The sequence below is a fragment of the Canis aureus genome, chromosome 36, assembly GCF_053574225.1.
Source record: "Canis aureus isolate CA01 chromosome 36, VMU_Caureus_v.1.0, whole genome shotgun sequence".
In the NCBI taxonomy this organism is placed as follows: domain Eukaryota; kingdom Metazoa; phylum Chordata; class Mammalia; order Carnivora; family Canidae; genus Canis; species Canis aureus.
This window is the reverse complement of record NC_135646.1, coordinates 7,844,817-7,867,470: the sequence shown is the minus strand read 5'-3', so window position 1 is coordinate 7,867,470 and position 22,654 is coordinate 7,844,817. Positions and strand designations below refer to the sequence as shown.

Below are 22,654 nucleotides of genomic sequence, written 5' to 3'. Positions count from 1 at the left end.
CGAGGCCCCGCCCCCGCCGCCGCGGCTCCGCAGCCTCCCCGCGCGCGGCTGCTTCCCCGCGGCGGTGCCCGCTTGCCCGGGTCTGGGTCCTGCGCCGGACTTTGGCCCCGGCATGCGCAGGTGAGACGCTGTCGTTCCTTGCCGTTCGTTTCTGCTTTTGTGTTCACACTCCGGTGCCATTGCGGTGGCTGGAGGATGGGAAGCGGACAAAAAGCGGGCGCGTGCTCGATTTCCAAAAATCCCCGGTGCTCCCTCCAGCCCTCGCGGTTAATTAAGATGAAATCTCCGGGGGCATCCGGGGAAGCAGAGGCTGCAGCTCGGGAGCCGTGCTGCTGCGCCCGCCCTGGCTGCGGACCCCGGAGGGAGGGAGGGAGGGAGGGCGGCAGCTTGGCCTCCGGATCCTGTCACCCTCCGGAAGGGATGCTGGGGCTCGGAGGGTGGGGTGGGGGTGCAGTGGCAGTTATCCACAGCGCCCAGATAATACATGGTTTTAAAAATAACTGGAGCCCACTTCCACCTCCCCTCCCTTCCCCTTCCCCTTCCCCCCCACCCTCCCCAGCTCAGGAATGAAGGGAAGAGGCGACCTTTACCAGACTGGAGACCTAATCCATCTCAACCCGGCTGCTGCAGAAACTGATGAGTCCAGGGGTGTGTGCTTCCTGCAAGGACGCATGCGGCTCCAGGTGTGTGTGTGTGAGATCCTCTCTTCTAATTCATTCCCTGTGCAGGGAGGCCAGCAGCCAGCGCCTGGGGACAGTTTCTCATCCACGGTTTAATGCCCAGTAATGGTAAGTTATTATTCAGATCCTCCTCCGTATTGTTCACCTTGCTTCATGCTGTCAGCCCCCCCCCCCCCCCCCCCAGAGTTAGCTTATACCTGGACTGGCCTAGTGAGACTTGGCCTAAGAATATGGCAGAGCTAGGGAATGCGTGTGGTGCTGTGGTCTTCACAATCCAGGGAAGATGCTATTTCTGTCTGCTGTGAGAGTACAGTATTTTCCCCGACAAGGTATTAAAGTGACGTAAAAGCAACAAATGCCATCATTCTTTTGTTGGGCCCACCGACCAGCTAATTGTTCACAAAGTGAATTAGAAATGGGTCTTGTTAAAGGTGGAATCAGACATCACTTCCTCTCTGATCCTGTATCCCCGTGCCCTTCTCTGACCTTCTTTAAGAAATACTTGCCCAGGCAGCCCTGGTGGTGCAGTGTCTCTGCCTCTCTCTCTCTCTGTCTCTATGAATAAATAAATAAAATTAAAAAAAAAAAATACTTGCCCAGGGGCACCTGGGTGGCTCAGTCAGTGAAGCATCTGACTCTTGATTTTGGCTCAGGTCATGATCTCTGCGTTGTGAGATCGAGCCCCACATTGGGCTCTGCGCTGGGCACCCGCTTGAGATTCTTTCTCTCCCTCTCCCTCTCCCTCTGCCCCTAACCACCCCACCCCCTAATCCCTGGGCGTTTTTTCTCTCTCTAAAAAAAAAAGAAAATTAAGAGAAGTACTTGCCCTTCTCTCTTTGTTGATGACAGATTCCAATCTACACTCATTAAGGAAAAGGAGAAATCAATCCCTTTTGCCTTCTGCTTCCCAGTTGCTAGAGTGTGCTTTGATTCCAATGACAAAGTATTTTTTTTTTTAACAGCAAGAGAAATAGTGACTCAGTTTTAAGGAATTTCTTATTCCAGAAAATTCCATAACCTTCTTTCTTAAGAGCAGAGAACACTTTAAATTTCTTTTAAAGATGCTTTTAGCACAGATGTCACATAACATGATTTGCTATCTGGTCTGCACTTGTGGATTCACAGAGCTCGGCCAGCGTGGGTCAGTGTGGGCCTGGCTCTACTGCAGCCTCGTATGGACAGCTGAGGGGACTGAGGGGTTCTGCAGTCCTCCAGCGAAAAGGTGACTGGCCTGGCTTTTTTTTTTTTTTTTTTTTTAATTTTTTTTTTTAATTTTTGTTTATTTATGATAGTCACAGAGAGACAGAGAGAGAGAGGCAGAGACATAGGCAGAGGGAGAAGCAGGCTCCATGCACCGGGAGCCTGATGTGGGATTCGATCCCGGGTCTCCAGGATCGCGCCCTGGGCCAAAGGCAGGCGCCAAACCGCTGCGCCACCCAGGGATCCCTGGCCTGGCTTTAAGCCACTTTTGCCCGCTAAGGATGACAAGGAGCCATTCCTTGGCTCAAGGAAGTTGCAATCTGATTAGAAAGCTCTCTTTCACAGTCTAGAGAGAGTCTGTGATTGACAGAGATGTTGGAGTCCCTCTGAGAGATCTGTTCAAATGAAAAGGCATCTTTGGCTCCATCATTTTAATTCTGGCTCCTAGTTGAGCCATCTCTTCCCACAGCATCCACAGCATCCCAAGGGATGCTCCTTTGGCGGAATCAAGTGCTACCCTGGGCTCTGCATCACTGCCCCCTTTGTCCCAGGGAAAAAGACGTCTCCTGGGCCACGATCCTTCCACACTCCCACTCTGTCACACCCTATTAGCACCGACTCCCTTCATCTTCTGAGATGCTCTGGCCCTCACCCATCTTCCCACCCCTCCCCCACCCCATCTGCCTGCTAGCTTCATTTTCTTCCTGCCTCAAAGCAGCTGCTGGCTCACACCGACAGGGGCCAGTGAGATCCTCCACATTCAGACTCACAGAATCTCGTGCTAACAGAATGTCAGTGAGGCATCCAATTACCCCTCCACCCCCGCCTTGAAGCAAGAGCTGTCCTGAACTGAACCAGCTCCCACAAATAAGACGCTAAGCTAGTTCCCGGTATTCTGCTAATATCTACTGAGTACTTACCATGTGGCAGGGACTGTTCTAGGCACGGTGGATACAGAACAGTGGCCAGGACAGTTAGCTGTCCTTGCTTTTGTAGTGTTTTGATTCCAGCATGGAGGTATGATGGGAGAGAGAATAGGGGGTGGAAGGTGTACATGTGCCTGAGGTCAGTTAGTGAAGATCCAATTTTATAGCTCTTAACAATATGAAGATGCTCAAGCTCTTGTAAGCCACTACCCTCGCTACCAGGAACCATTTCCTGAGTAGACGGCCAGGTGCCTCCAGATGATGAACCAGTCCAGGTGGGAGAGCATTGACCAAGAAGATACTGCTCACCCTACCAGGACCGTGAAGGAACGGGATGCAGTCTAACTCATAGCCAATTCACAGCAACTGGCAGGAGGTTAGGGTTTAAAGTTGCTGTTCCATCATTGTTCCAATCATTTAACATCAGTTTGAGCTAAATTCTCTTCCACCTTTACGTTGGTGAGACTGTCTTCCTAAAGGAAGCTATTGGTAATTTTTAGTGGTAAAATGGTAAGCGTTTCATTTCCGAGCTGGCGTAGTGCATCTCGTGGTGGTAAACCAACAATGCTATATTGGAAGAGTATGGCTACCCCCAGACAGCTGCTATGTGCCCTTTGGGTGCCAGATACAGAAACGAGAGAACAGAAAGAGCAATAAGGTTGGAGTAAGGCAAGTTCACTGTAGTAAGAGTAGTAAATTGGCTTGAGAACGATCATACTCCACCCTTCCAGCCCCGGGTTGGGTTCCTTGGAAGAGGGGGATGTGACCATCTGGGTAAAGGTACAAAAAGCAACCCTGGAGGAGTGGAGAATAAAAAAAAAAAAAACAAGGGATCCCTGGGTGGCGCAGCGGTTTGGCGCCTGCCTTTGACCCAGGGCGCGATCCTGGAGACCCGGGATCGTGTCCCACATCAGGCTCCCAGTGCATGGAGCCTGCTTCTCCCTCTACCTATGTCTCTGCCTCTCTCTCTCTCTCACTGTGTGCTTATCATAAATAAATAAAAAAATAAAATTAAAAAAAAAAAAAACAAAAAACACAGCTCCCGATTGTTCTTAAATCAATGGCCCAGGCCACACTGATCTGGAAGCTTTATAAACCAGAGGGTGCAAAATAACGGACCTCTTAGTGGTTTGTCTACATGGTAACTTATTTAAATTTGGACTAATCACAACAATTAAAGCCAGGAACTTTAACATGAAATTCCAAACAACCCATACCAAATGGGTCTGCATTTCTCTATGAAAGCAGTTGGCTGGATAGTGGGCTTGGTGGGTGGGAGAGAGGGAAACGACAACTTCCTATTGACAATTTCCTGTTTTTGGAAGAGGCCTGTGCTCTTGTGTTTACCATAGCCACCCCCAATCCCCCGACTCCTTATTGTAGCCAGAAGGTAAGCCTTGGTGTCATTGCCGTTTATTAGCTTTTTCCAGCCATGATTCATCCATGTAGGTTACATTCTTTCCTGTAGTGTACCTTAGGGCAGAGGCTTCAAAGCTTTCTGGTTCCTCCACCCACCAAATCCCCAAGTTCTGCTGGGTATCTGGATGGGTTTGGAGAAGATACTGGAACACATTTGCTCCTATGACCACCTGGGACCAGAGAACTGTGAGCAGCCTCTGGGGAAATCATGCCTGATAGTGAGAGGTCTTTGAACCGGTGGCAGTGGACTACCGCTGCTGAGGTGTGTGTTTTGGGCAGGGCTGGAGTGGGGGCGGCGGCGGGGGTGGGGTCAGTTAGTGACTGAGTGATTGGGAACTGGCCAGTGGAAAGCAAGGAAGAGAGTCCTTTGTTATGACAGCCTAACAAAGGCCCAATATGCTCATCTTGTGGTGTTGGGAGTTTGGGTTTTTACTTAATGCCTAAGAGCTGTTGATCTTTTCTTTCTTTCTTTCTTTCTTTCTTTCTTTCTTTCTTTCTTTCTTTCTTTCTTTCTTTTTTTTAAGATTTTACTTACTTATTTGATGGAGAGAAGGGGGTGGAGAGAAAGAAAGCAGAAACAGGGGGAGCTGCAGGAGGAGAGGAAAAAGTAGGCTTCCCACTGAACAGGGAGCCTGACATGGAGCTCGATCCCAGAATCTGGGATCATGACCTGAGCTGAAGGCAGACGCTTAACCGAGTGAGCCACCCAGACTCCTGTATTAATCATCTTCTTCTTTTTTTTTTTTTTTATCGATCTTCTTTTAATAAAAATTCTCACTGGATACTGTCTAGCCCACTATGAGCAGAGAATACTAGCTGTCTTAGTCTTCCCAGGCTGCTATAATAAAAATGCCACATACTGGGTGGCTTAAATAATATACATTTTTTTTTCCTCATAGTTCTGGATGCTAGAAAGTCCAAGATCAAGGTACTGGCAGATTCAGTGTCTGGTGAGAGCATGATTCCTAGGTGGCCATTTGGTTGCTGTGTCCTCACATGGCCGAAATTGCAAGAAAGTTCTCTGGGATCTCTTTTATAAGGACACTAATCTCATGTGTGAGGGCTTCACCCTCATAACCTAATCACCTCCCAAAGACTCTACCTCCTCCTACCGTCACTTGGGGTTATGATTTCAACATAAGAATTTGAGAGGGCCACCAACATTCAGCCCATAGTAGTACATAGTGTATTGGACTCTCCAGTGGGTTTCTGGTAGGGCTGAGCCAGCATCAATATGATATCCTTTGTACTGGACACCTGAGTTTTAGAATTCCTAGCCCACTCTAGAAGATAAAAACCCCATTACCAGGGTACCATTTTATGCTCCAACTTTGAAATGTTGAGATGTGTATCAAGATCTGCCTATGCATCAAGGCTGACAAATTAGAACACAGTAAAGAGGGTGAGACATAAAATAGCTTTTTGGACAATCCTATCTAGTATATTAGATGGGATTTCTGTGTGGTTGCCTTAGAAGACCAAAATAATCCTGGATTAAAAGAAGATAAATATTGGGGTGCCTGGGTGGTGCAGTCAGTTAAGTGGCCAACTCTTAATTTCAGCTCAGGTCATGATCTCAAGGTTGTGAGATCAAGCCCCAGGTCAGGCTTCACACTCAGTGGAGAATCTGCTTGAGATTGTCTCTCCCTCTGGCTCTACTGCTTGTACTCTCACTCTCTCTCTAAAATAAATAAATCTTAAAAAAAAAAAAAAAAAAACAAGTTAAACATTTTTCTTTCAAAATACAATCCAGAGGGGATCCCTGGGTGGCGCAGCGGTTTGGCGCCTGCCTTTGGCCCAGGGCGCGATCCTGGAGACCCGGGATTGAATCCCACGTTGGGCCCCCAGTGCATGGAGCCTGCTTCTCCCTCTGCCTGTGTCTCTGCCTCTCTCTCTCTCTCTCTGTGTGTGACTATCATAAATAAATAAAAATTAAAAAAAAAAGACAAAATACAATCCAGAGGAAGAGGGTTTATGGCTTTCCCAGTGGCTTTAATTCTTTTTGTCTCAGTCCACTGTCATCTCTGTGGGGTTGCCTTTGTCTGCATGGCCAAGGATGCCTCATCAAGTTTACATTCCAGCTCTCAAGAAAGTGAAAAGAGGAAGGAGAGGGCCAAGCCGGGAAGTTGCACACATCACATCTACTCATATCCCTTTGGTCAGAGACTAGTCATACGATCACACCTGCCACAAAGGATGCTGAGAAATTTTATCTGTAGGAGGGAAGTCATGTGACCTGCAGAACCCTCCATTATTGGAGGAGAAAATAGATACAGGAGGAGTACCTATCAGTTGCACCATAACATGGCTTATTCGCATAGAGGAACTTTTTAATGTCTTTTTTTTTTTAATTAAAAAAAAAACTATTTTTAAGTAATCTCTACCCCCAATGTGGGCCTTGAACTTACAGCCTCAAAAGATCAAGAGTCACACACCATCCACTGAGCCAACCAGGCACCCTTTAATGTCTCTTTATTAAACTTTCTTTCAGTCTTAGTCTTTGACACGATCAGGGTAATCTTTAATTGCTACCAATTGAAATTGCCCCCCCAACCCAAAATCAATCCAGTCACTTAAAATTTGCTTATTGAACACCTATGTGTTGGCCTACCTCTACCTCTGCGGTACCATTTCCTAGAGCTTGTAGTCTAGTAGAGGAGATAGAAAATAAGCAAAATAACAAAATAGAACTTAATTACAGATGTCAGTAAGTGTTGTACAGGAAACAGACTATTGTGATAAAGAATCATAAAAGGCAAGGCAGGGAACCTATTTTAGGTTTGGTGTCAGGACAGCTTTGGAGGAGCTGACAAGTAAACAGAGACTTGGGAAATACAAAGATGATGGCCATGTGACAGGGCAAGATTGAAGCAGATACCAGGAAGGCAGACAGTATGTAAGGCCTCAAGTGGGAAAACATTTAGTGTTCCTGAGGAAAGCATAGGCAGCCAGTGTGATTATAGGAGGTATAGATGAAGGAGGTGGTATATTGGCAGGATGGGGAGGTGCCACATCACTCAGGTCCTTTAGGCAATATGAAAAGGTTTGAATTATGTTTTATACCAATGAGAAGTCAGTGGAGGTTTTAAGCAGAAAATGGCAGGGTTTTATTTATGTTGTCAAAAGATCTTTCTTACTGCTGAGTGGAGAATTGATTGGAAGACAGTGGGAGTAGAAGTCAGAAGATAAGGAGCATTTTTTAGAATCACACATAAGAAAAGATGGCCTTGGGGCTCCTGGTTGGCTCAGTTGGCTAAGCATATGACTCTTTGATTTTGGTTCAGGTCATGGTGTCAGGGCCCTGGGATCAAGCTCCGTGTGCAACTCCATGCTGGGCTCTGCATGTGCAGGCTGAGTTCACGCTCTCAAATAAATGCATAAAATAAAAAAGAAAGAGGAAAGAAAGAAAGAAAGAAAGAAAGAAAGAAAGAAAGAAAGAAAGAAAGAAAGAAAGAAAGAAAGAAAGAAAGAGAGAGAGGGAGGGAGGAAGGAAGGAAGGAAGGAAGGAAGGAAGGAAGGAAGGAAGGAAAGAAGAAAGAAAGAAAGAGAAAAAGAAAGAAAAGAAAGAAAGAAAGAAAGAAAGAAAGAAAGAAAGAAAGAAAGAAAGAAAAAGAAAGAAAGAAAGAAAAAAGATGGCCTCTTAGACAAGAATGGCAGCAACAGAAATTGGAAAAAGTGGTGGATGAATTTACGAATTGTCTGGAGAATTTTCTTCAAGAGTGGCTTAAAACCAGTTGTTTTATGCATGAGAGCCTAAGCATGTTTTTTAAACCCTATTTTTTCCCTTAGGATTACCAAGAATTTAGAGTTAATGGTTGATTGAGATTAGTGTCCTGCTATATCATAATCATTAATCATCCTTGTACCACAGAAGTGGAGGATGGGTGAGGGCTAACTTCCAAAGAGCAAAGTCTTGTCTCTTAATTCTATTGATGAAAGCCTTGGAAACTGAGGAAATTTGTTTTGCTCCGTCTTTTATGGAGTTTAAAAGGAAAAAGAAATGTTTAGCTTCTCAGATCATAATAACAGATAAAAAATATATTAACAGTATAATAAAGTGTACAAAAACAGGGAAGATAATCAGACATTCCTTTCTTAACAGTTATAACCTATTTTTAAAAATATTTTATTTTTTTATTTGAGAGAGAGAGAAAGAGAAAAAGAGAGCAGGAGGTGGTGGGGGAGGGAGGAGCAGAGGGAGAGGGACAAACCAATTTCACACCAGACGGGGAACTCAACCCACCACTCAGTTTCACAACCAAGATCATGACTTGGGCCAAAATCAAGAGTCAGATGCTTAACTGACTGAGCCACCCAGGTGCCCCCAGTTATATCCTATTTCTGAATAGGCATTTTTTCTTCCTCTCTGTCCTATCAGGTCAATAAGGACATATTGAGTGTCTGCTACACGTCTAGCCATAGGGTCTCCCCGTTGGAGGTGAAGAAGTATGAGACAGGTCTTGCTTTCTAAAATTTTATAATCTCCCTGGGAAGGTAAATGAAAAATAATGAAGCCATTCATACTCAATACAAGATGATATGAAAGGCTGCATAATTAAGCACTGAGAGGGTGTAGTAGAGATGACAAATGCTACTGAAATGCAGAGTAGAAGGCGGCAATAGAAAGGGACCGGAAGCTAACATTTATGGAAGTATGAATCCATCTAAGGTATTTTATACTTGAGCACTCATTCCATTCTCCCCACTCTTATACAATAATAGGATAGGGGTGGGGACAGACAGGTGGGCTAGAGTAGTCACAGAAGGGGACGTGAGTGAGTGAGTCTGTCTTGAGTAAGGCTTGAAACAGGTAGAGAAGAGTGAAGATGGTGATGTAACCAACATAAATGCATGTGTTGACTGGTCATGTTGTGGGGAAGGGGAAAAATTGATACTAAGCCCTAGCATGGGGCATAAATGTGCAGAGCCTCAAACACCAGGCAGACCCTTTAGATATAGTTGAGTCAGTGATGGCAAGATAGTGATGATGACTGGACAACATAAAAATGATGGTTTTTTGTTGTTACTTACCATTTAAAATGGTTAAGGAAGAATCTGAGATGGAAGGCTAGAAACCAACTTGAGGAAGTAGTAGTAGAGCTATATTCCAGGGATCCCTGGGTGGCTCAGAGGTTGAGCGCCTGCCATCAGCCCAGGGCGTGATCCTGGAGACCTGGGATCGAGTCCCACGTCGGGCTCCCTGCATGGAGCCTACTTCTCCCTCTGCCTGTGTCTCTGCCTCTCTCTCTGTGTGTCTCTCATGAATAAATAAATAAAATCTTAAAAAAAACCAACAAACTATTCCAGCATTTGGGGGGAGTAGAAATTCAAATGAAGACATTAACAAAGAGATTTCATAGGAATGAGTGGCAGGACTTAGAGACTGATTACTATTAAAGACATAAGAATATATCCCTAACATGGGAAATGAATTCATCAAAGACAACTCTAGACAATTCTTAGACAATGCTAAGTATAGAATCTTGGGTAAATGCTGGCAGATAGCATGGTACCATGAATAAAACATGGGCCTTAAAAATAGCAAACCTGGGTGTAAGTCTCTGCCCCCACTACTATGTAACCTGGGCAAATTACTTCTCTAAATGGGAATAATAGTTCCTACTTAGAAAAAATAGTGTCTACTTCATTAGTTTGCTGAGACAAATAATATGATCACTGTAAAACACCTAGAACAGCACCTGACACACAGTAAACATCCAAGAAGTTTTAGTTGTTACTAATTTTAAGTCCAAATGTCCTCATTCATAAAATGCTGTTTGTTTCTTAAGATGCTTAGGACAGTTGTACAATATCTGGCACATAGTATTGTCCAAAAAAAAATGTTAGAATGGAATTAAATGGGAGAACCATGTCTGAGCAATTAACACAGGGACTAACGAATCATACAATCAGCAAATGTTATGTTTTGTGAGAATAGGCACAACATAAATGTTGTAAGGTTTCCTTCTCCATCCCTTTTCCTTTCCTTCCCCCTTTATCTATCCTCTTAGTAACACTGAGATTAAGTCTTCTAGAAATAAAGATGATGAATTTGGTTTGAACATGCATAGCCAGAAATGATGAGATATTTAAGTGGAGAATATCCACTAGGCTGCTGGAAGTACATCTGAATGAATCATTAACTCTTGACATCTATATTTGGGCGTGCTTGGCATAGAGGTGTCTTGTAGAGGTAGGCAGGAAGACTGCATATTCCAACAGGAGGAAGACAATGTACTATTGAGAATAGAGGGCAATCAGTTGAGAATTGAGTCTCAAAAGCATTGGCAATTATGGGTGGAGGAGACAGACAAGGGTACAAAGGAGGCAAAAGGAAGATTGGAGAGGTAGCAAGAGAATGAAGGAAGAAAATCAAAGGAAGTAAGGGAAGGTTCAAGAAAGACCTGGAAGTAAGCAGAATTAGGGCTCTGGTATGGACAAGGAGAATAAGAAAGGTAAAATCATCATTGTAGTCACATTGCTGACTTTTAAGGCTGTATTCCACACAGAAAAGAGTGGCTCTATCACCAAAGGAAAGAGGAATGAGGTTCGGGCAGTAAAAGCCAAAACAACCAAACAAACAAAAAACCCAAAGCATACACAAAAACCACCAAATAAAACAAAAACCCTTCAGTTGTCTACTGCAGCCACCACTAAAACTTCCTTCGTCTAAATTTTGGTGGGAAAATTCTGGGCTTTTGAAGTTATGCAACTTAGACTTAAATCCAGGTTCTCTTACTTCTTTATGTAACAGTGAGCTTGTTGAGATGTGCGTTGAGATGTAAGCTAAAGAACATATAACTTACAGCCTGTCCTATAAGGCTTGATAGATGCTCATTTCCTGGCCATTTTTTTATCTTTCCAAGTGATTTACCTGTGTGTATACAGGTGTGTGTGTGTGTGTGTGTGTGTGTGTGTGTGTGTGTGTGTTAAAAAGAGGCTTGGGAGAAGGGAGGATAAAGGGAACGGGATATTGAGAGGATGAATAGATAATGACTGTAGACTATTTGATGGAGAAGCTTAGTTACGAATGAGAAAAACAAGACATAGGTAGAGTTAGTAGCAAAGTAAAGCTGATTTTTCCACATTGGGAATTCTGGGTTTGTTTGCAGGCAAAAAGGAACCAGCAAAGGGGAGAAGTTGGAGCTATTAGAGAGGGAGGAAATCAAGAATAAGAAAGAGATAGGATCAAGAATACAGTTGAGGGGACACCTGACTGGCTCAATCAGAAGAGCACATGACTCTTAATCTTGGGATCATGAGTTTGAGCTCCACCTTGGCGGGAGAGATTATTCAATAAATAAACTTAAAAAAAAAAAGTATAGTTGAAGTGGTCAAGAAGAATATACACCAGATCACTTACCCTGAGGGAAACCAGACACTGTTGAGAGGATACTCAAACAACCCATGGAGAGGCCCGCATAGTGAGGAACTGAGTCAGCACCACGCAAGTGTGCCATCTTGGAAGCAGATCCTCTGAGCCCTTCCAAGCCTTCAAATGAGTGCTGCCCTGCCATCTTCAGAGACCTAGAGACAGACCTATCCAACTAAGGCACTCTCACATTTCTGACCCAGAAAATCTATTCACAGGAGAACCACAAAGATTTGAAGAGAATTCTATTGACAGAATACTTAAAAGAGTTCAGAGACTGTCCAAAACAAAAAAGGCCTTTGGAGCCCAAAATTCTGTAGGTGGGAAGCAGACTAAGAAGTCTACTCCCCACCCAGCTGAGACACTCTCGAATTACTGACACAGAGAACTGTGTAGGATAGTACAGCCCTCTAAACTTGGGGTAATTTGTTACAAGACAGTAGATAACTGATACACCTTGTTCTGAGACCCATCTGGTATTTCAGCCTCACAGCGAATAGAGTTACAAAGTTCCCACAAATTTAGGAAAAGACTGTTCTATGGGCCTAACAAGTAGTCACCAGAAGAAGTTTTAAACCTGTTTGCTCAACAGCTCTCTGTGTGAATATGATTTAGAATGACCACTCATTAGTGGAAGTCCCTGGCTTCCAATAGGCAGCCAGTCAGCAGCAAATTCACTGACCTGACTTTTAGAAATGAAGGGTGGACTCTAATGGGCTGGTTTCTTTTTCTTTTCTTTTCTTTTCTTTTCTTTTCTTTTCTTTTCTTTTCTTTTTTTTTAATTTTTATTTATTTATGACAGTCACACACAGAGAGAGAGAGAGAGAGAGAGAGAGGCAGAGACACAGGCAGAGGGAGAAGCAGGCTCCATGCACCGGGAGCCCGATGTGGGATTCGATCCTGGGTCTCCAGGATCGCGCCCTGGGCCAAAGGCAGGCGCCAAACCGCTGCGCCACCCAGGCATCCCCTTTTCTTTTCTTTTCTTTTCTTTTCTTTTCTTTTCTTTTCTTTTCTTTTCTTTTCTTTTCTTTTTCTTTTTCTTTTTCTTTTCTTTTTTTCTCTTCTCTTCTCTTCTCTTCTCTTCTCTTCTCTTCTCTTCTCTTCTCTTCTCCTCTCCTCTCCTCTCCTCTCCTCTCCTCTCCTCTCCTCTCCTCTTCTCTTCTCTTTCTTTTCTTTCTTTCATTTTATTTACTTTTTCACAAGAGACCCAGAGAGAGGCAGAGACAGGAGAAGCAGTCTCCAAGCAAGGAGCCCAATATGGGACTCAATCCCGGGACTCTGGAATCATGCCCTGAGCCGAAGGCAGACGCTCAACTGCTGAGAGGGAGGCGTCCAGTGGGCTGGTTTCTAAAACCATGTCCACTGAGGGAAGTTGTTGTTAATCAACTGAACAGGTTCAAAACTTGTTCTGATGGCTATCTTTTACCACAGCTACCAAACAAATCATTTTTAAGTTTGTCGGGCCATTTTGTACTCTCACATCATGGGGGTTTTTTGTTTTGGTATTTTTTGTTTGTTTTTTGGTTTTTGTTTTGAAGTGAATCAGGGAGAGTTACCTGTTTTGCAAGTAGACCCTGGCTGGGTACCTGTCTAAAAATAGCTGTGCCCGAAGCAGGGCATAGATCCCTAAGGTGAATTACCAGGAGCTCACCATTTCTTTATATTTCATGCTTTCTCTAAAGGATTTTAATGGGGTCTCTAAGGGTCATTTCCTCTTTTGCTTATAGATAGAATTGTTCCTCCCACCACTCCATCACCTTACAAGATAGCCAAGTTTGTCTTTACATCCTCAAGAGACACTAGTGCTTCTCTTGACTCCTGTTTTCTGTATTATTCTGTCCTACGGCTCCAGAAACTTCCTGTTACCTAACACTGGTCTCTCTCATTGTGGCCACCCAAAACGGAAGAGTTAGAACACTACACATGTTATCTGTTTGCAAAACCCCATTAATAGTGATTATTAATCACTAATCACATGCATGCCTGATGCATAGAGAAGTCCAAAGAGACAAAGAGAAGATGTTTTTATTAGGTTTTGGAAGGAAATTGGAGAAGGTTGTTTTAAACAAAAATACATTGAAAAACAAGAGTTTGGGATCCCTGGGTGGCGCAGCGGTTTAGCACCTGCCTTTGGCCCAGGGCGCGATCCTGGAGACCCGGGATCAAATCCCACGTTGGGCTCCCGGTGCATGGAGCCTGCTTCTCCCTCTGCCTGTGTGTCTCTGCCTCTCTCTCTCTCTCTCTCTCTCTCTCTCTCTCTGTGACTATCATAAATAAATAAAAATTAAAAAAAAAAAACATAATCATTACCATCAATAGCATTAAAAAAAAGAAAAACAAGAGTTTGAGGGATGCGTGGGTTGCTCAGTGGTTGAGCATCTGCCTTAGGCTCAAGGTCATGATTCTGGGTGTCTGGGATCAAGTCCCAATCAGGCTCCCAATCGGGAGCCTGCTTCTCCCTCTGACTGTATCTCTGCTTCTCTCTCTATGTGTCTCATGAATAAATAAATAAATCGTAAAAAAAAAAAAAAAAAAAAAAGAAAGAAAGCAAAACAAGGGCCTGAGGTTGTGGCTGTTTCTCATTGGCTGCAAGCAGTGTTTAGTGCATTGTTGTTGAGGGAAGGAGGAATCATTCTTCCTTTTCAGGAAAGCAGGAGATGAAATTCCTATGTGAAAGTGGCCTACATGTCAAGAGGGCTGGCTCAGTTGGAGGAACATGCGACTCTTGATCTCAGGGGTGCGAGTTCAAGCCCCACGATGGGTGTAGAGATTACTTAAATAAATACAACTTTTAAAAAAAGATAATTGTCAATCTAATTCTTAACTTCCTCTTTCTGCTGGTTGTGCAGGCTGCAAGGAGTGGTACGTGTATGAGAGCTCCCCTGTCAGGGCTTCCCAACTCTATTTTAAATGAAATTTCTTTTATTTATTTTCACACTCTCAAGCTCTGATATTTGTACACTCAGAGTAGATATAACGTGGTGTGTTCATAGGTCACCTGCATCACAGAATTACCTTGGTATGCTTACACAGTATTGGTTTTACGAGAGGATTTGCACTAGGGAAAACATTTTTTTTTGGGGGGGGGGGGGAACATTTTTATATTAAATACAGACTCTTAGAAAGTAGAATTCAAAATTCACATCCATTTTTAACAACAAACCCCTAACCTTAGGGACATCTACACACAGCCTATCCTTTCTGTCCTTTCTGGCTGGATGTCCACTCTTCTGTATTGGGGCTACTTCGGTAGGAGAGCATTGTTTGAGCTTATTGATACCATTAAGGCAAACCTCAACACTCAATTAAGTGTTTACTAGGCACTCAATATTAAGGCAAACTCAAGATTCTAATAGTTGGGTTCCATAACCCAGCTTCTCTTCAGACCACTTAAATCTTTGGTTGGGTTCCTTGTTTTCTGATCAGTTTATCTTGGGAAGCGTTTGTGTTCTGGATCTTTCTGTTCTTGGACCCGTCACCTAAGTTTGAAGTCCAGCAAGTTGTATGCATAGGATTATGAGGATAATGACACTTCTTCTGTTCAAACAGCCCTCCTGCTCCAGGCAAAGTTAGGCTGTGAGGATGTCTTATTACCTTCCAGTTCTACCTATGGGCATTTTCACTTCTGTCACTCAGTACCTTCTTTGTTCCAGTCCCTGGACTATGTTCCCAGGACACAAAGATGATTGAGAGTAAATATTTATAATCTAGTGGCAAGACAGATATGAAAATTAACAATTAAAGGGGAAAGGAGAACATGGGCAAAGTGCAGTAGGGCAGAAGTTACTCGCTGAGAAGGTAGCTCAGCCTTTGGAGTGAAAAGTCATTCCATTGGTCTGAAGATGCATCCAAATTTTAGAAACACTGAGATAAGAAAAAAAAATGTGTGTTTGGCATTTGAAGTTGGCACTCTTATGTGATAATATCAAAGATGCATAATTTTAAGACATGAGATTTGCTTCAAACTGAGTGGCATTTGGTGCCTAGCTAGATTTTTTAACTTATTTTTGTCCTCCCCTCCTGGTTGGGCCAGCCCACTAGCTATAGGGGCCATTTAATACAAATGAGAGGAGAAGCCTCGTTATTGGGGATAGAGAGAAATCAAGGAATATGCATGTGGGATTGAAAGAAAGGAAATATGCAAAGACCACTGAAAGAAAATGAGGATTTGGAAATTGAGAATAAAAGTAACAGAAAGCCGGCAGTCTGGAATCACTAGAGAGTGGCCAGTCTCCAGAATCCTGGGGTGGCAGGATTGTGAGTAGAATCTGGCAATTCTCAATTGTAAATATAGCTATTTGTGAATGGAGAAGCTTATTTGGTAAATAGGTCAGAATTTTTCATATTAATAAAAGCTGTCGGGATCCCTGGGTGGCGCAGCGGTTTAGCGCCTGCCTTTGGCCCAGGGCGTGATCCTGGAGACCCGGGATCAAATCCCATGTCGGGCTCCCTGTGCATGGAGCCTGCTTTTCCCTCTGCCTACGTCTCTGCCTCTCTCTCTCTGTGTGTGACTATCATAAATAAATAAATAAATAAATAATAAAATAAAATAAAATAAAAGCTGTCACTGTAGTCATTAAAGAAAGATGTTTTCTCAGTATAATTACCAATAATAATGGATAACAACAAGGCCCCTTGCCTCCTTTACCAAGTTTAAAACTGGGTTTGTTAAAAGTTCATGAGAGTATTTTGGCTAATAATGAAGAAATGAGAGAATGGGAATATCACCATTTTCTAACTTCTAATGAATTAATAGGTCTAGCCAATATTATCAATGGCTACTAATTTCACCAAAAAATAAAAAAAATAAAGGCCTCTATAATGCTGTCTGGCCGTAATAACCAACCAAAAACATTCCAACATAAATCTGATCAAGCCCATTTAGCTACCAATTTATAGGAAATACATGATTCAAAGGAATACCCTACAGGAATGCAATCAGCAAAATCTAGACTGAGAATCTGCAAGGTAAATGACCTGCTTTCTTTAATAAAGAAATTGGAAGGAAAATAATTGGAGGGCCCAGCATATACACCTGGCCAATACAGTAGTCAGTAGCTACATGTGGCTATTTTAAGATTGATTAGAATTCAATTAAAAAAGAAAAAGCAGGGCAGCTGGGTGGCTCAGCGGTTTAGTGCCGCCTTCAGCCCAGGGTGTGATGCTGGAGCCCCGGGATTGAGTCCCACATCAGGCTCCCTGCATGGAGCCTACTTCTCTCTCTTTTGGATGGCCCCAGCCATCCAAATCATCATGTTTGGTGGGAGTGAGAATAGTTCTTAAATCCCATTTATCTATAAAGCTTCCTCACCCGAATTCCTTATACTCAACATCTCCCAGCTAAACTGATGGGTTTTGCATAATATTATAAGTTTACATAAATGACAAAAATATTATTGCCACACAAATAAAATTTTATTTATTCACCACAACCCAATCTTGAGAGAGTATCTCCGTAGCACTCCCAAAACACAGCGTTAAGATAAGTGAAGGGAGGAGAAGCCTTCATGCCAAGTTGAGAATCATTTCCCAGCCCCCTTCCCCTCTCATCCTATTTCCTTCCCATTGATAACTTTGCTTTCTTATCTCTCCTGTGGAACTTATTGATGCAACATCTTTGCACAGCCCCATCCAGGAAGAAGCTCTGTGATGTGTGAATCGTGAGTTTGCTCAAGCAAGTCAGACCCTTCCCACGGAATAAGTAGACCTGAGGACTAGGATGGAAGAGCTGGCACCAGTAGAAGGCCATGGCCAGCTCCCAAGCCCCCACCAGGGCTCTCTCAGGAAGGCCGTGGCTGCTGCCTTGGCCCTGGATGGGGAATCCACGATGGGTCGCAGGAAAAAGAAGAGGAAAGAGTCCCGCCCAGAATCTATCATCATCTACCGTTCAGAAAATGACAAACTGGAGGAGGAGCCCGGGGAACTAGAAGGTGGAGACCAGCCTAAAGAAGAGGAGGGAGATGATTTCCTAGACTATCCTGCGGATGATGGTAAGTCTCTGGGGCCACTTACTTTAAACCACGGGAAGGAATGAGGATTCTCCAGAAGACAGGGATTTGCTCACTCACCTCTTTTGTCTTGTTGATACATTTCTTCTTGCGATGTTACAGTCTTCATTCAACAAATCGGCAGTATTTATTAAGTATTTATAATGTTCTCTTCTCAGTGATGTGGAGATCTCTGTCCTTTCTGAACTCTTAGTGTAATAGAACAGACCGATTCATACACAAAAATTAGTAATACAAGTAGACTATGCTAATTAATTATTGATTTTTAAGACTATCTAATTATTTAATACATATAAGATAAAGAAGCTAATAGTGGGCTTTTATAATAATCAGGAAAATGCAAATTATAACAGCCGTGGGTTATAATATTCCTCCACATGTAAGCTGACGAAAAATTGGGTAAACTTAGGATAACATCAATGTGAGAAAATATACCTCAAGTGAAATGGGATCTGTTTTACCCACTTTGTAGGGAAATTTATTGATATTTATTAAATTCAAACTGTGTGTATCTTGTGTTCTAGAAATTCTCAGAATCTACCCCATGAAACTTATGCTCATGGGCATAAGGATGCATGTATAAAAACATCTGTTGAAGCCATGGAGTGTCCGGATTAAGCATCACCATGCAGCAATAGATGGATGGGGTAGATCTATTTGTGTAGATTAATTGATGTCTAAGACATAGGCCCACAGTGGACAAGACAAGCAACGTCCCTGCTCTTGTACAGTTTACCTTCTAGTCAAGGGAAGACAGTGAATAAGGCAGTAAATACAAGGTAATTTCAGGTAGTGGTATGAGTTGCAAAGACAATAAACCATGGTGATGGGAAGAGAACTGGTGAAGGGTGTGGGGGAAGAGATTGCATGGCCATATGAAGACCTCTGGGAAGTGACGCTTGAGCTCATCAAGATGAAATGAAGGACCAGCCATGAAATGCTCTTGGCAGAGCTTTTAGAGGAGAGGGAGCAGTAGGGGCAAAGATCCTAAGATGGAAGGTGTTGGGAAAATTGTACAACCCATCTACCTGTGTAGTCAAAATCTCTGCCACTCTCCTGAGCCCTGCTCTTTAGGTGGGTCCATTCTATTCCTCTTCCAGTCATGGAGCAAGGAACCTAGCCTATCTATAATCTCCCCTACCTCCACTTCTAGACTACATTTCACATACCAAGGGCCACAGGCTTCTGTGTTTTAATATCTCCAATCTCACTCCAGGATGGCCAAAGGATGGCCATTTGATGGTGATGGTGGTGGTGGTGTGTGGGTATGTGTATATGGTGGGTGTACACGTGTGGTATGTGTGATACGTGTGTCCAGAGCTTGGACATGAGGTCTGAGATGTCCACAGACACGAGGAAGCCTCCTCTCATGGAAGCATAAGTACAGGGATAAGCAGATAAGCAGGGAAGAGGAGTGAACTGTCCAGCACTATGATATGCACACAGCACAATCTTCACACACACTAGTGGATATTCATGTACCTATAAACTAGAAATAAGATTATTATGAAGTGGTGTCTGTGGCAAAATTCCTCATACCCTTCCATATCACAGAGATCATGCCAAGATTGAGGCCCAGAAAGTGGAGAGAGAAATTAAAAAGCAACAACTTTCTTTACAGTTTTTTCAGAGTCCATGTGTGTGGAGTGAGAGTTCCCTGGGGGAAGTAATAATACCAATAATCACCTTCCTGAGGGAGATCCACTCCATCCGTGCCTGAGTAATTGACTCTAGGACTGTGCCAGGTGCTATAAAAACAGGAACTGTTGGGGGGGCCTGGGTGGCTCAGTTGGTTAAGCATCTGCCTTTGGCTCAGGTCCTAGGATCAAGTCCTAAGTCCTGAGTCAGGCTCCTTGCTCAACAGGGAGTCTGCCTTTCCCTCTCCCTCTGCTTGCTACTCTACCTGCTTGTGGTCTCTTTGTGTGTCAAATAAATAAATACAATCTTTAAAAACAAAAAGCCTTAAAAAAATTAAAAAAAAATAAATAAAAACAAAAAGCCCCAGGAACTGTTGTATTCAGCCCCCAGCTCAAGTGATGACACTGTGGTGAAATGTCCACATTCTGACCTTGACTTCACCTCCTTGATCCTCTGCAGGTATGTGGAACATGCCCATGGACAGCCGCTATGTCACATTAACTGGGACCATCACACGAGGAAAGAAAAAGGGCCAGATGGTGGACATCCATGTCACACTGACAGAGAAGGAGCTGCAAGAATTGACCAAGCCTCAAGGGTCATCAAGGGAGATAACACCTGAAGACAGAAAGGCCTGCCAAATGGGAGCAGACCGTGGGCCCCATGTGGTCCTCTGGACGCTGGTCTGTCTGCCTGTGGTCTTTATCCTCTCTTTTGTTGTCTCTTTCTACTATGGCACTATCACCTGGTACAACATCTTCCTTGTGTACAACGAGGAGAGGACCTTCTGGCACAAGATCTCGTGTTGCCCTTGCCTCATTCTCTTCTATCCAGTGCTCATCATGGCCATGGCCTCTTCCCTGGGCCTCTATGCCGCTGTGGTCCAGCTCTCATGGTCCTGGGGAGCATGGTGGCAAGCTGCCCGGGACATGGAGAAAGGCTTCTGCGGTTGGCTCTGCAGCAAGCTAGGTCTGGAGGACTGTTCTCCCTACAGCATTGTAGAGTTGCTTGAATCTGACAATATTTCAGGCAATCTCTCCAACAAGGACCCCATCCAGGAAGTAGAAACTTCCACTGTCTAAACTTCCAACATCGTATGTTCTTCTCTCGTCCCAGTAGCCTATATGCTGTCTTCCAATTGCAGAAGATTCTTTCTTTAAATTAGCCCCCTACCTCTCACAGTTCTGGAAAATTGTAGCCCACACTGTTCTGTTCTACCATCTTGGTGGTTCCAGGAGCGCAGGGAACAGAAAAGCAATTTATGCCAAAGCTGTCTATCCACGGATGAATTCTCATTTCCTGCCCTAAAATGACCATTGATCTGGGACAAGGAGCTCAGTTCTAAGTTCAGGAGTTTGAAGATGTTACTGGTGCCTGCAAACCAGGGGAGTATGTGACTAAATGTGACAGGGGAAAAGGGAGACTCCAGGAAGACCAAGTTCACCAAAAAGATAATAAGTAGGATGGAGAGAAACACTTAGGACAGGGCTACCACAGTGCAGCAGGATGTGAAGATTTTTGTGCATTACTTAGATTTTAATATAGTGGCATGTAATGCAAATCCTAAAATATCAGTGGTTTAAACAGGATAGAAGTTTCATTCTTTCTTGTGCAGAAGTCTGGAGGCCGACCATCAGGGTACCTGACCAAGTCATCCAAATCCCAGGCTTTATTTCCCTACCATTGGGATGTAGCCCTTTGTCCTTGTAAGGAGACTTCGGGGAAGTCTCACTCAACACTTCCTATCTTTCATTGGCCAGGCCTTGGTCACATGACCTCACAGGCGAAAGAGGCTGGGAAATGTAGTCTCTTAGTTGGGCAGCTATAGTCTACGCAAAATATTTGGGTTCTGCTAATTTAAGCAAAAAAAGAAAACATGGCTATTTTGGTAGGCATAAAAGAGTCTCTGCCTCCTGGTAATTATTTAAATATATTCAGGTCCCAAACTGCTAATATAGTTGTATTTATTTATTTATTTATTTAGGACTGAATGTTACATAGAGAATTTATACATAGACACTAGCTACATATACTGTGTATATGCTACCAATAGATGTTAGCAGCTCTTGTACTTTGCAATTAGTCTGTAATGTCATGTGGTTTCAGGGTTTTTAGAAAGGAAGAGTGAAGAGTTGAATATAATTAGTAGCATAACTTTTTTCCTGGTAGTGAAGGCAGGACTGGGGAATGATAGTTAATATAATCTACATATTAAAGACTGTGGAGGGAGGGCTTGCAAACTTCACCCAACAGGTTTCAGTAGCCCTAAGTGCTCAAAGACAGGATTAGCCTTCGGTTGTTTGGCAAGACCTCACAGCCTCACTCACTCAGACCCTGCTGGAATATCTTGGCTGTGCTGTGAAGCTTGTGTCCTCCTGGCCACTAAGGGGTGTACACCAGATGAATCTAGATTCATTGAATCTGAACTTTTTTTTCTATTTAAATTTATTCCAGAGGCTAATTTCAAAAAATCAAATCCCAAGAGATGAAGTTTTTTTTTTTTTTTTTTTTGAGGTTTGGGTCTTTACAAGAACACCTGATGCCCATTTCTTGTTCATGTCTCAGGAAGAAGCTGTGTTAAGAACTGTGAATCAAACCAGATGGGTCAGTAGTGCTCTCCCACAGAAGGACAGGGACATTTGCCTAAAGTATGTTGAACACCGTTTTCAGAAGAACGCCCTTTAAAAACAACAGCAACAACTATTATTAGTTTCACACAAAACAAAACTGCCCAGCATTTTTGAAAGTAACCTTGGTGCTCTCTGGTGCTTTTGCAAAAATGTAAACAATTGAAATGAAGACAAAGAAAATAAAAATAAAATCGAATTAACGTTGTTTGCATGGTCTTTGAATTTCTCCAAAGTTGCTTTGAGTGCTACAATTTCCAGAAAAAGGTGAGTGTGGTGGCTGACCTATGTACATATAACGATCTTAATATGGATCCTTAGGTCTGGACTCTTTCCACGTACAACTTACTTATGGAGATTCCTTTTAGGTGGACTGTTTCCACAGACCACATATTTACCTATAACCTAATGTGATGTTGGAACTGCATGTCACATTTTTTCCTGGAATTAGGGAAATCAATGGTCAAGGCCAAAAATAATCAATATTAAAATATGGGGGCTGTGGTAGAATGGAGGAGGATGGGGTGAGGGTGGGGCCCAAGGGATATTGAAATGAAGTGGACATGGCCCTCATCCTAGTTAGGCTCACAACCTAGAGGAAGAAACTGAAATCATTTCAGAAGGGCTCTAAGAAGGTATGTAAAAGCCCAGAAGCAGGAAAACTTAACCACTTACCTACTGATATTGAGCAACACCTTCATATTGATTCAAGTCCAAGGGGGAATAAACCCTTTATTCTCCAGGATTTTCAGTGAAACAAGATGCTAAGTCTTAAAAAGTTTAG

The 22,654-nt window shown here is 43.3% G+C and overlaps 1 protein-coding gene across 3 annotated transcripts; it reads left to right on the top strand.

Annotated features, from left to right (window-relative positions):
• The first annotated feature begins 10 nt into the window (after window positions 1-10).
• TMEM169 (transmembrane protein 169) lies at window positions 11-22,073 on the top strand. 3 transcript variants are annotated; one of them, XM_077885763.1, is made up of 4 exons: window positions 11-120; window positions 560-683; window positions 17,223-17,587; window positions 19,703-22,073. In XM_077885763.1, the coding sequence occupies exons 3-4, from the start codon at window positions 17,317-17,319 to the stop codon at window positions 20,323-20,325; spliced, it is 894 nt and encodes a 297-aa protein (XP_077741889.1). In that variant the 5' UTR covers window positions 11-120; window positions 560-683; window positions 17,223-17,316; the 3' UTR covers window positions 20,326-22,073. The 3 variants fall into 3 exon arrangements, with proteins under 3 accessions (XP_077741889.1, XP_077741887.1, XP_077741888.1); XM_077885761.1 differs by having other exon boundaries at window positions 560-788; XM_077885762.1 differs by having other exon boundaries at window positions 23-120; window positions 565-788.
• Window positions 22,074-22,654: the final 581 nt, after the last annotated feature.